This window comes from Lactuca virosa, chromosome 3, assembly GCF_052849685.1.
Source record: "Lactuca virosa cultivar CGN04683 chromosome 3, Lactuca_virosa_CGN04683_v6, whole genome shotgun sequence".
Lineage (NCBI taxonomy): Eukaryota > Viridiplantae > Streptophyta > Magnoliopsida > Asterales > Asteraceae > Lactuca > Lactuca virosa.
Window position 1 is genome coordinate 7,201,550 of NC_136428.1, and position 16,263 is coordinate 7,217,812.

A 16,263-nucleotide genomic window follows, 5' to 3' on the forward strand; every position below is an offset into this window, starting at 1 on the left:
TTTACAAACGGGTTTTGAGGGACAGATTGGCTGTGGTAGTGAAGTGTGTGATTGTGACGAGTTGTAAAGCTGATGAAATCGAGTTTACAAAAGGGTTGAGGTTGTGAACCTCTTTGAAACATGAATCTTGCTAGGCTTCGAGGGTTTTGTTGTTCAAAAGGTAAAGGTATATGCTTTTTAGTGTATGATTTCACATTAAAAGGGAAGTGTTGAAGGAAGATCTAGGTTTACGATGGTGGAACTATTTTATGATGGTGGTTCCGATAGTGGTGCTGATTTTGAATGATCGATGATGGTTAAGGTCGTTTTTTATTTTCGTAATAAGTATGGTCAGACCTTTTTGACTGGATAGATATTAGGTTTAAAGTTTTAAAAATGTTAGGTGGACCTAAAATTTTAATTAAAATATTTTTTTAATAATTAAAAATAATAAAAAATGTCAAAAAAAAAATGCAAAGAGCATTATAGTCATTTCAAATCTCACAAAGAATGAAGCGTGCAAATTTAAACTAACGATGAATAAAACATACACATTTTTACGATATGAGACTGAATATTTTTTTTGAACCGACAATATAGAAATATATAATTTATTCCTAAAGTAACACCTAATTCCGTCTATTTCCATGATGGAATTTGAACCCTCAACTTTAAAGAGGAATGACACCACCTGATACATCCTGCTGGGTTACAAGCCCTTTGGTGGACAACCTGAATTAGTTTTTAAAAATATGGATTGAACGTGTTTTTTTGACATGTATGCGAGGACGATTCGTGTATTTTACTCATTATTATAATATAATATAATTGGTGATATAAGAATATGAGCTTGTTTCATAAATAGATGTTCTCAATATGTTAGTATTCCTTAAATTTGTATGGCATTATTTTCTCATTTTTTATATGGCAAAAGTAATATTTTCATTTATAAACAAAACCATTGAGTTAACGTATAATTACCTAAATAGTGACATTTTATTGTAAGTCAAAGATTGATAAATAGCAGTCAATAAGCTAAAAAAGATAGATTATATGAACCAAAATCAACTTCAATAATTGTAGAGAACTTTGTCTGGTAACCTCTGAGAAGGGATTGCCATTAACGGTTTTCTCTTCTTCAAGACAATCCCAAATTTATCAGACAGCTCATGTTCTTTGTCTTTTGGTAAAGTCCAGTCAAATGAGTGCAATAATGAAGCCAAAAGATACACCAACATCTTCTCACCCAAAGGAACTCCTGGACACCTTCTTCTACCAGATCCAAATGCCAGAAAGTTGGTGTTGTTTCCAGAATAATCGTATTTGGTTGTTCCATCGGGGTTTAGAAATCTATTGGGATCAAATTCCGTAGGGTTTTCCCAGTATTTTGGATCCCTGTGTATTGCCCAGACATTCAAAAACACATTGGCACCCTTTGGAACTGTGTATCCACCTACATTGCAAGACATATTTGGACATCGCCCTATCAACAGAGGAAGTGGAGGGTGTAAACGGAATGTTTCCTTAATAGCTGCATCTAAGTAATGTAATTTGGAAAGATGAGATTCTTCTACAATGTTGTTTAGGCCGATGACTTGCTCTAATTCGTCTTGTATCGTCTTCAATACCTCCGGATTTTTCAAAAGCTCCGCCATTGTCCATTCCGCCATGGTTGATGTTGTGTCTGTTCCTCCAGCAACAATGTCCTGTTTCAACAAAACTTAGTAATTTATGTGTTGAAGGTAAGGATTATGTGTTGAACAAAACAACGCTTGCTAGATACCATGAAAAGGGCTTTAATTTGATTAATACTGAAAGTTGATGTATTGTCTTTTTGTTTATGCTCTAGTAAAATCTGCAATAAATCCTTTCTTCCCTGTTGTTCTACTGATTCTTCAGGTTTAACACTCATTCTATCCTCAATAATCGTCTGAAAAATCTCATCAACCTTGTGCAATTGTTGCTTCATTGTTCGTTCCACACCCTGTAAATCGAATCTCGAGAGTACCGGAAAAAAGTCCGACACGTTCGCTGCTCCGATAAGCTCCACAATCTTAGTAATAACTTCCCGGAACCCAACCCCAAGATTACTGCTTTCTTCGTTTTCATCCAAACTTTTCCCCCAGATCATGCTGGTTACGACACTAAGTGATGACGTGAACGCGATCCCGCCGACGTCGACCTCATTCCCCATCGCTTCGTACACGTGCTTGATAATTTTTCTGACTCCAGTTCGCCGGAAAGAGCGAGAAGCTTCAAGGTTCTTGTGGCTCAGGACTTCGGAGACGAACACTTTACGCAGGTTACGCCAGTATGAGTTGTTATCGGACCAGACGATATCTATGCCACCGTATGTGACGACAACCCCTGCCACCGGAGGGTCTCGGTTAGCAAAAGCATCGTCCTGCACACGCACCACTTCTTTAGCAAGATCCGACGAGCTGACGATGATGTAGGTCTTACTTCCGAGCTGGAGTTTAAAGATGGGGCCATAACGTTGACCCAATTTGGTGAATTCATGGTGCAAGTCGGGGCTGAGAAATGGAAGGTATACCAGCACCGGCAAGCCACGAGGTCCCGGCGGCAACCGGAATGTGGCCTTCCTGAATATGTACCAAAAAACAGACAAGGAGATGACTGAAAAGATAAGTAATTGGAAAGTGAGGTCGTCTTTCTTGCTGGTTATTAGTTCCGACCACCATGACCACCGGCTAGCTGATATCATTTTGTGTAGATTGATGTGATGAAATACAAAGACAGAGATATATATATAAACAAATAAAATATGGTTGTATTTCAGAAATTAAGACATACAGAATTAAATTTTGTGGTTGGTACATTCTACACACATGATTGTGGCCTGTGGGGGTTCCCCTTTCCCATGGGCATTCAAAAATCAAAATTTGTTTATATCATTTGTTTTTATACTTTGGGATGTATAGTAATATTATTACCTTCAAAATTTATAGATATTATGTTTAAAAAAGTTAATTTCGTTATCAAAGAAAAGTTTGCAACACAACTTATTGCATACTATTTGTTTGCGACCTTGATGTAAAATTTTTATACTAAATATCTAATTTTAAAAACCATCTTGTAGAAAATAAATAATGTTTGTTAGTAGAAAATATTGTATGAATAATTGTTATATAAATGATTATTTTAATTTTTTGTTCAACTGGATTCATTTAACAATTGTCATGAGTATAATTCAGATTGGAAAACTTACAAAAATACGAGATACTTCAATAAATATTTTTTTGATGTAAATAAAAATATAGATTCGATGATATTAAACACAATAAGTTGATCATAATATTTAATAACTATTAAATTACTTAAATAGAAATATTAAATATAAAGCATTTGTAAGTTGATAGTCAATTAGCAATTTTATCACATTTACAAGCCATAAATTTTCTCATGAAGCGATTATGGTTCGACGAACGGCAACAAAAACCGTTTTACCAAATGGCTAGAGGTATCAGATTGTCCTTCCTTCTTGAGATCGAGAGTTCAAGACCTGTTGGGGAGATGTGTGGATTTAGGAGTAATATAGAATTATGTTAGATTTGTCGTTAACAAAAAACAAAAAATAAAAACCGTTTGAAATCTCTCAACATCACATGCCTAATTCTACATGCTTACTCTAGATGTTTGCTTCAAAAGACATTGCTATTTAAGGCATTACTATTTATACAAAATGCTTGAAACTTCCACCATAGCATAATGTTTATATGTCTGCTTTGAAGGCATTACTATTTATACAAAATGCTCGAAACTTCCACCATAACATAATGTTTATATGATGTTGACGAAAGTTACACCACAACATAACATTAAGAGAAAACTTCATAAATGGTCCATGTGGTATCCCGAAATCTGAAGTTTTGTCCTTAAGTTCAAAAAACCTTATAGATGGTCCTATGGTTTCAAAACTTTTAACAAACAATCTCTTGCCCACATAAAAAGACTTATATGCACTTTCTATTGGAGAATTGAGTAATCTAACCCTTATAAACGACAATTTAAAAAAAAACCAACATTATTTTTTTGGTAAAATGACAACTTGCTCCGGAAGATAGCATTACAGAGCAATGGTCTCCATTCCGGAATACCTATTCCGGAGTTCCTAATCCAAATTATAACCTCAATCTATTTTTTTCGTCTCCTATATATATATATATATATATATATATATATATATATATATATATATGTGTGTGTGTGTGTGTGTGTGTGTGTGTGTGTGTGTGTGTGTGTGTGTGCGCGCGCGCGCTTAGAACCTTACCTTCAACCATGTAATTCATAATTATCTCTTATAAAACTGCTTCAAAATGAGTTTTCCAGAGAGTCGGCACGAAGAAAGCTTTAACAACCTGCCTGTTTACCTTCACAACCTTAGGCGAACTAACCCGCATACTTACACTCACATCAAAACTGATTTGATGGTTTGTTTCGAAGCTTGTTTTGTGGCTATTGGATGGGTGGTATATTTGTTTTTTGCACTTTTCTATTGCTTCTTTAAAATATATAATGTTTCTACATCTAAATTAATTTGTTTTTGTTCCCAAAAAAAAAAATACAGGTCCATGCATTCATAGGCTGCTTCTTGCCTGTCATCTTTATAGGTAGTGTCCCCCTTGGGAGTACCTAAAAACAATGTTTGTAGCGGTTGCTATCGACCCGAACAACCAGACCCTCCCTATAGCATTTGGTATGGTCGTGGAAAATAATCGCTACTATTGTACCTGGTACCTTATGAGGTTAAGAGAAGCTCTGAGACAGGGTAGGGAAGTATCGTTCATAACAAATGTGGACAATGTCTTTAGTTCTTGCAATGAGCATGTATTCCCTGATTCTTATCATGTCTATACTTCTAAAAGTGTGTTCAAGTATATGCGCACAAAAGGCGTTTCTGGCTATACATTACAACCTTTGTTCTGGATGACATCCAACTCATATAATGTGTCTGATTTTGAAGAAAACTTTCGTCGGCTGACCCCTGATGCTCGTGAAATGCTTGCCAACATCGGTCATGCGAAATGGGCAAGATCCTATTTCCCAAAAATCCGTTGGAATGTAGTCAACATTGATGTTCCCCAATTTTTTTTGTGTTATCGATAAATCAACGCAATATACCGATAATAATGCTTACCGAGACAATTCGTGACTACATTCAACGGACTTTCGATAAACACAGATTAATGGCAGGTAAAATACCGGGTGAAATATTAAATTTATTTAAATACTTGTACAAGAACCTTATTTGATCATATTTACTTTTCAGCGAGTTTAACTACCGTACTCACCCCGTATGTTGAAATGGTGTTTCATAAAAGGATGCAAAAGTCTGTTCGGTGGCAAGCAACAAAGATCCCGCCAGAGATCCCGTCTGTGCTCCTATCCGACATTTGTCGAGTTTTTGATTTTAAAAAAATTTGTGTTGTTGATCTGAACTGTCATACATGTTCATGCGGGAAATAGCGCAGTTTGGGTATAGCTTGCGGTCATGCTATTGCGGCATCATGTCATTCGAACATCCATGAATTACCTGATATGGTTCAGATATATTATTGGGCTGATGTGTTTCAGGCTGCCTACCAGACACAAACCGTGCACCCTCTTCCCCCTCCATCAGAATGGTAAATACCAGACCATTTGATTGCAGTTTATTGCCAATGTAATTGCAATTAATTATGTTTGTAATTGATTTGCAGCGTGTAATGAAAAATATTATTATTGCTCTAATATTTGTTACATATTACAAAGATAGAAAAAACATAATTTACAAGTACCATAGTAATACTAACAAACAAGCAAACATTACATATTAAAAAGATTAATAAGCGTTACAGAAGGGAAACTTAGTTGATGAACATAAGACTTACAACTTGTACAAAATGATTCCAAAAATGAAAATCCAACTACAAATTAACGCTATCTTCAAATTCATATTTTGGTTTTCAATTTTATTCTTCGATCGAAATAAGTTATTGATTATCAATGAATTATTGTCTTTTGCTTTGTTAACCTAACAGATAAACCCATACTATGGTCCCTGAAAATTTAAGATCAAACACATGACGTATATTGTGTAAATTAATATTAATTCAAAGAAGTAAGTATAAAAGGATAACCCATATACCTCTTTAGGACAAGCATAAAAAAACTATCAAGGGGTATTATGTAGTCATTGATGTCCTTATAATACCTTCAGAGCCACAATCACAGTATGCCATTTCTTTGGATTATGAGAAATGAACTTTTAGTAGTAAATTTAAAAAGGTAAAGAGTTTTGATGCTTGAATTCCTTTATATAATGGCATTTACTAGGGTTATGGTTCCTGACACTATTCCAGAAAAACATTTCGGAGCCACATTCCGGAATTGATATTTCGGACCCTAATTTCGGAACAATAATTGTCCTAGATTCCTGACATATGTGTAGTCATTCCGAAAAGTAAAAGTCATAGATTCCTGACATATGTATAGTTATTCCGAACAATAAATGTCATAGATTCCTGACAGTATTTCGAAGCAGCTATTTCAGACCATTGTTTCGGAGCCACGTTCCGGACCAGATATTTCGGAGCCACGTTCCGAACCAGCTATTTCGGACCATTGTTCCAGACATTGGTTTTGTACGTAATTATCATAGATTCCTGACATATGTGTAGTCATTTCCCAATAGTAAAAGTCATAGATTCCTGACACTATGTGTAGTCATTCCGAACAGTAAATGTCATAGATGCCTGACTGTATTACAGACCCTTATTCTGGAACCCCATTCCGGAGCCACTTTCCAGAATGGCTATTTCAGACACTTGTTTCGGACATTGCTTTTCGACCTTAAAATGCACCTAGCATGAATCCTCAATGTTGAAATAAATTAAATTGGAACGAGTTCATCTCATGATGGCGTTTGTCATTGTCAAGAAGATGATTGTTATGTTTGTTCAGATAATAACCCGTTTTCGGAAGGCCCAGATTTCCCACTCCCGGATAAAATGCCTGATGACGTTTTCCAAGCTATGAAGGCTGCTGAAGAAGCAAACGAAAGGAACTCTGAAAGAAGTCGCACACTAAATCAACGTGCAGACGATCTAGTGGAACAAGTAAATGAAAAAGAAAAATGGGTTGCTGAAGGGATGAAAGAAGTGAAACAAGATAAGAAGTGGATTGAAAATGCAAATAAGGAGATCAATAAGTTGCGTGCAGAATGAGACCGTCTAACAGATGTTGTTTGAATTAGAGGAGATTTTATTGACCGGGAATAAAATATGTATCCCTTACAATTTCCTAATTTGTGGAAACCAATCTAAGTATGTATTAGGTTTTGTAACGCTCTTTGCAATAATGTTAATGTAAAAGAGTAATTGTCATTTTAGATAATCATACCGTTCCTTTTACAAAATTCAGTTTGAAAAGACATTACAATATCCATATTTAAAATTAGATTAAATTTCTGACCGATAACCGGGAACTTGTATCTGATGCAAATAGCCGTGTCTACATGATTTTCAAACAATTCCTTGTAGGTCTCAATTAGTTCGAAACCATTATCAGTCAATTCGACTTGATCTTCTATTGTTGGAGTTGTCTTATGTGTTTCTGTGATGATGTCCATTGTGTTCACAAATTGTCGTATATCTTCAGACATGGTAACGAAGAGCATGTGCATGTTATACAATGCTACTTTTCTATGGTCCTCAGCCGATGAAGGCAGTAATGTGATTTCCAGTATTACCATTTGTTGTTTAGCATGTTGATAATCACAAATCATTTCTAATGCAGTCGTATCAACTAGACGTTGTTGCTCATATTCAAGACATGGTATAACATACTCTATAGGCAACTGATCCTCATTGTTCGAGTCACTGGATGTTGGAGACTGAAAATAGAATATACCTAAGTTATATTAATATACTATTTTAAAACCAATGTCCATAAAAGTATTTAATAATAATAAAAAACACTTCCTGAAACATATTCATAACAAAAAAAAAACATAATTGCAACTAGTCTATCATAACATGTTTGTCAGCACTTGCTCCGTTGCCATCTTTCGGAGTCATATATGCTTTCAATTTAAGTTTTAACACCCTTTCTGATTTCTTTCTTAATTTTATGGGTGCTGGTTTATTTTTTTATCTTATTTTGAAACTCAACATCGTCATTTTTTATCTGCAAAAACAAAATTCCAAGAACATTTTAATACATTATCGTAAAAATAAATTATAATTATAAAATTATTGTTTTTCAATTTTACCTTTATCAGACGCAATTCTGAAAGCTCCTGTAAATGGAATACAACTTCATCGTCCGTAAAACCCACTTTTTTAACAACATCCACACTAACTCGTCTTTGGACTAACGTGGGTTATTAAACAATACTTAGAAAAAAAATTATATATTATAGTTATTCCGGATCATCATTCCGGAATAGATCATCGTGTTCTGGACCACGTTCATCGTGTTTCGGACCTACATTACCATTCTGAAACCCCTACACTACCTAATTCCAGACTAAAACAATCGATCAGAAACACATTACAAAGTACTTACATAACATTCATACACGTACAACGAGGAAAAGATAAAAAAAAGGATAATCCGGATATTCCGCAGTTGTTCCTTGTGTTCCAGACCATTCTGGACAATTCCGGAATACGTAAATTGTTTCAGAAAATCAAATGAAAAGTAACTTAAAGTGTATAACTTACTTGATTTGACGAATCCATGCTCAAAATTTGGTCTGAAATTTGGGTAGATCGTGCTTTGGATATGTTAATTTCGGAACGCGTATTCCGAATTTTTTGTGTGTGTGGAACCCATATATACCATTGGGCTACATTATTGGGCTTGGGCCGGTTTTCGGGTCCGGAGTGACCCATTCCGAACCAAATGGTTAGTTTTCAAAAACAAAAAAACTTGGTTATATTTAAAAAAACCAAAAAAGTGGTTAGATTACTCAATTTCCATTTTCTATTTCTTTTTTGAATTTATTTTATATAATTCTATTTAAAAAACATACAAAAACAAAATAAATAATTCATTGGGCCCACTTTTCTCTCTCTCTCTCTCTCTCTCTCTCTCTCTCTCTCTCTCCTTCTTCAAGAGGCTGCCAAAAAAACTTCACCAGAGGTGGAGCTGTTTCCGGCGAGATCAAAAGGGGATCAACCCTATTTTCCCTCCTTGCTTCTTGTCAATCGAAACAGACACAAACACCCCTTGAAATTGATGTGTTGGTTTGCTCCTTCTTTCTCTTCTTCTTATTCTTATTCTTCTTCTTCTTCTTCTTCTTCTTCTTCTTCTTCTTCTTATTCTACTTCATATTTGGTCAAGAAAACCTCCACCGGAGGTGGAGAATTCCGAAAGTCAAGCGGGAACAACCCCTCGCATCCTTCTCCTTCTTTCTGCATGATCTACTCCCACCAGAACTACTCCCAAGCTCTATGTTCATCTTTTCTGGTCACGATCTAAATTTTGAACAAGTCCTAATAAAACTCATAAACTGTCTTCATGATTAAGGTTCAAGTTAACACACAATACTAATAATACACACGAACACACACTTATAGAAGTCCAACCTGGATTAAGAAAAATATGATCAAAATCATTCTCCTCTTTCCATCTCAGTTAACAAAAACAACTCCAATCATCAGTTAAAAGAAGAGTCATAACTATTAGCATCATAGATTTGAGCATTTCCATTCATATCTCCGATTAATGGCTTTCAGGTTGTGGTTCGGTGGTGATTAATCAGTTTTGAGGAAAGGAGGGGTAGCCACTCATCTCCGACGACTCCGTTGTGGTCCTATTCTCGTCGCTGGCGGCATCAAATCGGAAGGAGAACATGTAGCATCAACAGTCAGTTATTGTTCTTCGAGGGAGGCAACAACGATCGAAAGGGAGACCTGGGTTGGTGTTATTTGACTGGAGAAGGGCGTAGAAGGGTTTTGGAGGTGGTGAACGTCGACAAGAGTTGTCGGGGGGCTGCTTCGGTGGCTCCCTTCCACTGTTTCCCTTCTCGTTGTCGGTTGTGGAGTCATGCAGCAGTATCGGTAATCGAAAAGGGTGTTTGGTTGCGATGCTCGATAGAAAGAAAGAGCAGATCAACAACACAATTTCAGGGGGTGTTTATCGTTGCTTCGATTGACAAGAAGCTTGGATGGAAAACGGTGTTGCTCCCTTTTTGATATTGTAACGCCCGCAAATTTAGGCTACACATAATAAGTAACAATTATTAAAATTAAATCCTTGATTAAGATAGTCTATTGTCGTGCGCGCTGCAGACTATATAATACAAGTTTCGTATTAATGAAAAATACGAAAAATCAGTTGAATCGTCCGTAAGTCGTAAAATAAGTGTGCCAAAACACACACATACACACACACACACACACATATATATATATATATATATATATATATATATATATATATATATATATATATACTAGTTTAAAGCCCGTGGGAACCACAGTTACAAAATTAATTAAAATTTTATATTAAAAACTTCAAATTATTAATGAATTAGTTTAAATAAATTACTAATTAAGAGATATTTTTTTACTTATATAAAATTATAATCGTTGATTCAAATAAGTACGTGAAATTATATCACCTTATAATTTGTATTAATTTTATTTTATTTTTTATTCTATTGTTATTAATTTAATGTAATTAGAGTGAGAAATTTAAAATTTAAAACTTGAAATTTGAAATGGAGAATTAATATATTGACAAGTGGCATGACATTAATTAGAATGTCTAATATGGTGACACATGTCAAAAGAACTACTCTTTTATTAGTGTGTGTATATATATATATACATATATATATATATATATATATATATATATATATATATATATATATATATATATATTCTATTTAGAAAGTATGCGTCGTCCCGATCCCAAAAATATAACTTTCATAGAAATCCGACTCCGTATGAATTAGATATAAAAGTCATCCGCGCACAAGGAATGTATGACGTTAAAAGGTACAATCACTGATCGGATACCTACCCTATGGGGAGCCAGTGAGTCTGTGGCCAATGTGCTGAAGACCATTTATTTTAATGGTGATGACTGGGAAGACTGCATGTTGGCCGCCGTTGGTATGAGCGCCGTCTGGAGGGCACATGAAGCGATGACTAAGTTTTTCATTGAGAAGGATGGTGAGTGCCTCTCCTTCGCTACCCCAAACCCCTTTTATTTTTGGTTTCTTTTGTATGTATGTCTTTATATGGTGGGGTCGATGGTGAGTGCCTTTCCCTGATTATGTTGTTTTGTATTTCGGTTGCAGGTCGCGAGAGAGTCATTCCTTTCGAGATGGTCTTGAAGGGCCGGTTCCAGGGCAGCTGTCAGCACCGAGAAGTGACCTTGGTGGAGGTACTTCCTCCACCGATCATCGCTGATCGTGCCTTGGCTCTTTGTTGGGCCTGCTGTTGTCCCTGCGCAAGGATCTAGATCCCAGACTAACCAGGTGTTGGTTGTCGCGCCTGTTAGGGGAGTTTCCCACGACGATCCTTTGTCCTCTGATTAGGAGGACGAGCGATCGACTGAGTTGGTGACTAGGGAGGGTCATTCGGTTTCTAAGCGACAGTTGGCCTAGTTGGACTCCCCACTTACAGAAGGCACAAAGGCTAGCTTTGTTATCCGACATCTCCGTAAGAGGCGAAACGTAGACTTCCTGTTGGGGGAGTCCGACGTTATTGTGGATATTCCCGATGATGACCCATCGAAACTGTCAGAGGGAATAAATGAATAGATGACAAAACAACCTCATGAACACAAGAAGACTCTTGAGGATGTTGCTACCCCCGATGAGGGAATCTTTGGGCAGATTTTGGATGATATCTCCCAAGTTCCTCATGATCCAACTTTGCTTTTGAAAAATGATGGTGTTGTTGCAGGTTCTTCCTCCGTTCCTTCAACGACCCTTGGTATATACGTGCCAGAATGGGGACTTACTCGAGAGTCCCTCCTTGTGCGACATTCTATTGCGTATGAATGGGGTTTCCATGTCTTTTCCCTTGCTACTATTGAAGCTTTGGAGCTTCTCTCCAACTCTCACATGTCTAATAGCCTTCAGTATCCGGCAACTCAAGTAGCTCCTTATATGGTTTCTTTTGCTCGGCGCTTACGCCAGGTTAGTTTGGACTCTAGTGAACTTTCTACTGTTATGTTCGAGCGAGATGATTTAAGGGTGAAGCTGTTGGAGTTGGAGAAGGAAAAACATGCATTTGAGGAGCGTTATGACCTTCTGGCAGGGGAGAAGGCGTCTATGGAGGATCGGGTGGCAACTTTGGATGGGGGAGTGGAGCGTTTCTCTCAGCGGATTGAGACTTTGGTGGAGGATAAGAAAGCACTGGAGTATCAGGTGGAGACATGGCGGAGCCAGTTAGAGGCCGAGAAGATGAGGACGAAAACAGTGGAGAAGAATGTGGCGCGGTTCTTGCAGAAGGGTGTTGTCCGTGTTGTGGACAAGGTGGTTGAGAATGTCGAATTTTCTTTGGGCGTTAGGCGTATAAAGGCAACATGCATGACTGCTGGGTGGAGGGTGGGAAATAGGTGATTAAGGAGCTGATTGCCACCGTAAAGTTCATACCTGGTGAACCAAGCTCCATTCTGGAACACACCCAGGCGATGCATGTTGAGGTGAAATCTTTTCTATAGATGGATTTTCCTCCTATCTCCACCTTGGTGATCTCGACATGGAGGGCCTTCGCCAGTTGTGTAGCGACCCCGATGCTGAAGGAAAACATCCTTATGGTAGCACTTCCGGGACTAGGCCATCCTCCACTCGTCCTGGTATGTAGTTCCTGCTCTCTTCCTTGCTTACCAGTATTTGAGACAATGTTTGTACTGCTTTGGTGTTTATGGAACAGTCTGTATCTATGAATCCTAAATTTGTTTGGGGATCTGCGTGGCCGTCTCCTCAAGTCCGGGGTTTGTCCGGCAAACTGTACACTCTTTTATTTTTTCTTTGTTCTCTCACTCTCTCTCTCTCTCTCTCTATCTCTCTATCTCCCTCTCTCTCTCTTTTGTATGGTATATATGCAATGGGTCATTTGCTATTCCTTTGATCGTTATCCCAGGTGATTTGTGTTGGCCATCGTGGCGTTTTTACCCTTATTCTTCCTTTCTGGGGTGATTCTTCCCCGTGCTCGTTTTAGCTATGGAGGTTGACCTAGGACATATCTACCTTGCCTTGTGGAGGGCTAGGTTATACTGCTAGATGAGCATTCGTTTATTTGGTGGCTTGGCCATAATTCTTGGATTTATCCCGCTTGCTACCTTAGAAATCGTATTCGTCTAGGGACTTTTGGTCTTATCTCGGGAGCTCATGTTGTGAGCTTGGGATTAGTTCTTTCTTTAGGTCCTGGACCATTGTTTTTAGATTAGGGCAACTTGTCCAGTTTGTTTTGTTAGGGTGTCCTTTTTAGCTAAGGTTTATTGATCACCCTTTTGGGACTTTGTTCTATGTCCTGGGTCTCAGAGGTTCGTACTCCGAGCCTAATCATCTATGTTATGCTGAGGTCGTCACCTCGAGGCTTGGGGACTTAGGTGATATTTGTTTCAAGGGAAAGGTTAGGATCCTTTGAAGCCTTTATTTACGTTATGGCCAGGAGTTGTGGCTCTTTTAGCTTAACTGACACGTTTTAGGAAAAGGTTATGAGGCTTTGAAGCCTATGGTTGCATCCTCACAACGGTTTCGCTCAAATGATGTGGATGATCAGTCCTTGTTATCATTTGGTAAACGTACACAACCTCTTATGTGAATGATATCAAGCTTGAATAGGAACATTCTATTTTTTGTAAATGTCAACTTTCATTATTTCATTTATAGTGTTTTGGAAACATCTACATTGTTTGGTAAGTAAAGAAAGAGTGATGACTGTAGTGCAAGCCAAGGCCCAGTTCTTGGGCTGGTTTACTGGGATGTGATTGTCCGTTCGGAGTTTGATCACATTGTCCTTGCCCCAAATGTGCTTTGTATGGGCTTTTCCCCTTGCTCTAGGGGTGATGGTGCAGACCGCGTGTGCCCTAGATCGTGGGAGTGAATCCTTCATTCTGAACTCTTGGGGCATGAATTCCCCCTTGATGTGCGTGTACGGTCCTGCTCGCACATTCCCTGGCGGCATCCTTCTTGTTGAGCCTGCTCATGTATGAATGTTGTTTTGTCTTGTTGATGTTCACCTCAGGTTGTATGGAACCTCTCCAATAGGGCGTGGTCCCATGGTGTCTATGCCTTGGCACCCTGGATATTCCCCGGGCATGTTTCTTTGCGTGTTGGGGCTTAGCGTTCATGGTTGAGTTGTCCTCTTGAAGACGATTCTCAGATCCCTTCATGCATTGGTTATGTCCGCCTAGTTCTTCTCTACGGGCGAGTGTTTTCCTTTTCCTAGCTGCGTTTGCCTAATCATACATCTCAGGCCTCCCCGTGCACCGTTATTTGGGGAATTCCCTAGGGGCGGCCCGCACAAATGGTGATCTGAGCACGACTTAACCAGCGGGACGTTTCCGCAGCCTTGGCGATTTGTCTTGAATTGATCTCTTTTTTGATTTTCTTGTCGAGCGACATTGTGTCGGCATTCGTAGTTTCCTCTTAGGGAGCTTGCTCGACCTTGGTATCCCTATGCGTGCGTGTCAATCTCTGCTCTGTGTCTCAGTGTCTACGGACCCTCTATTTTTTAGTCTTGTAGGTGAGAGGGGGCTCACTGAGGGTCGGTACGCGTCTTACTTCGACTTCCCGTTCTTTGCACCGGTTCGTTCCAAACTTTTCTTCGTTTATTGTGTTACTCATTGGGTGTGGTTTTTGGACCTTGTTGTGTGTTCTTGCTAGAGCCTAGGGGTCTTTTTGGTGTTGCAGGGCGGCGAATCCTCACTTGAGATGGGGTGACTGATACACTCCTGCTGCAACCCACCGTGTTTTCTTAATGTCGGGTAGTACGTAAGAAAGCTTAAGAAGATTAAACCCTGGTGAGTGTTCATGCTAACTGTCTTTGCGACTTCCAGCATAGTTGTGTCGCTACTATTGTGCCCTTCCCCCTGATTTTCTTTGACTCAGGCATTCTCTCACTTTCCGGCTTGGTCTCGTGTGGTAGTCGTCGTGATCGGATTCTTCTTCATGCGGCGGCTCGTTCTTCGTTTCTTTGGAACGTGCGTTGTTCCTAATGTAGCGATGGCTATGAGGCGCTATGTATGGGGGTTGAAGACGACGATTGTGGCTGACCTTGCACTTGTACTAACATTCACCATGCCATGAATCGTTTATGGTATAGGCCGGAGCTGGAAGAGTGTTGGTCGTACGAGGAGCATGTCATCGTCGGTTGGGCGACGTACTACCGAGAACTCTATTACCCTTGTGGTTTTTTCCTTTCCTCATGGCTGACTAGGGTATTTAGAAGGTTTATGGTGCCTAGCGGCCATAACTGATGTCCCGTGAACCCGACAAGTGGACCTATGGTGGAGGGTTTAGGCCTTCTTTACAAGGGTCCGGGAGTTGGCGGGAACGTACAGTGTTCGTAAAGAATGTTGGTGCTACTGCCATTATCGATTAGTACTCGATGAATTTGCTTTTGGTGTACGTAGGCAACTATCACGAGTGGATCCCTAGGGTTCCAGCTGGGCTTTCGTGGATCTTTTGACGAGAAGCTAATATTGACGATGTTTCTAGGTAGCACCTCGATATTTCTGTCTGTTTCTTGGCACTCACTCCGTTCGTGGGGCCCCACGATGGTAAATATTTCTTCCTTCTTAGTCGGGTTCTTGCCTAGTTTTTGGCATTAACCTGCAAAAGTTACTTTTTAGCATTAGTTTAGGTATTCTGAAATACTGAACTCACGACGTGAGCTCTTAAATCTCCTGACATGAGATCTGATATCTCAACTTCTATTTTGTTTTTGCTTTTTGTTTTTCGGCTTGTTGCTTTATGCTCCTACGTTCTTGTCCTTCTTTTTATGAAAACCTGACCCTGGATCTTCACTTGGTGGTGTCAATGGTGTGTTTGGTCCGCGAGTCATAAATTACTGAAACAAAAACAAAAAAAAAACGTAAAAACGAACTGAAATTAAATAAAAAGACCTACTGATTGATTACCACGGGGTGGTAATAAGTTCCACCTCGTGGTATAGCAGATAAACTAAAACAGAAAACAAAAACAAAATAAAAGCTGAGATATCAGATCTCACGTCGCGAGGTTTAAGAGATCATGCCGTGAGTTCAGTATTGCAGAAAACTTTAACTAATGGTAAAAAGTAACTTTGT

The 16,263-nt window shown here is 38.6% G+C and overlaps 1 protein-coding gene across 1 annotated transcript; it reads right to left on the bottom strand.

Moving 5' to 3' along the window:
* Positions 1-956: 956 nt before the first annotated feature.
* Positions 957-2,739, bottom strand: LOC145165165 (7-ethoxycoumarin O-deethylase-like). Its single transcript, XM_079083847.1, has 2 exons — positions 1,763-2,739; positions 957-1,685 (listed from the first exon to the last, which is right to left on the bottom strand). The coding sequence occupies exons 1-2, from the start codon at positions 2,702-2,704 to the stop codon at positions 1,050-1,052; spliced, it is 1,578 nt and encodes a 525-aa protein (XP_078939973.1). The 5' UTR covers positions 2,705-2,739; the 3' UTR covers positions 957-1,049.
* Between the last annotated feature and the right edge of the window lie 13,524 nt (positions 2,740-16,263).

What these genes read in the sequence shown, in the direction of transcription:
- LOC145165165 (XM_079083847.1), bottom strand. Translation starts at nt 2,704, where the DNA reads ATGATATCAGCTAGCCGGTGGTCATGGTGGTCGGAACTAATAACCAGC. An exon ending in AAATTAAAGCCCTTTTCATG is followed by an intron (nt 1,686 to 1,762) that starts GTATCTAGCAAG and finishes TTGTTGAAACAG; the next exon opens with GACATTGTTGCTGGAGGAAC.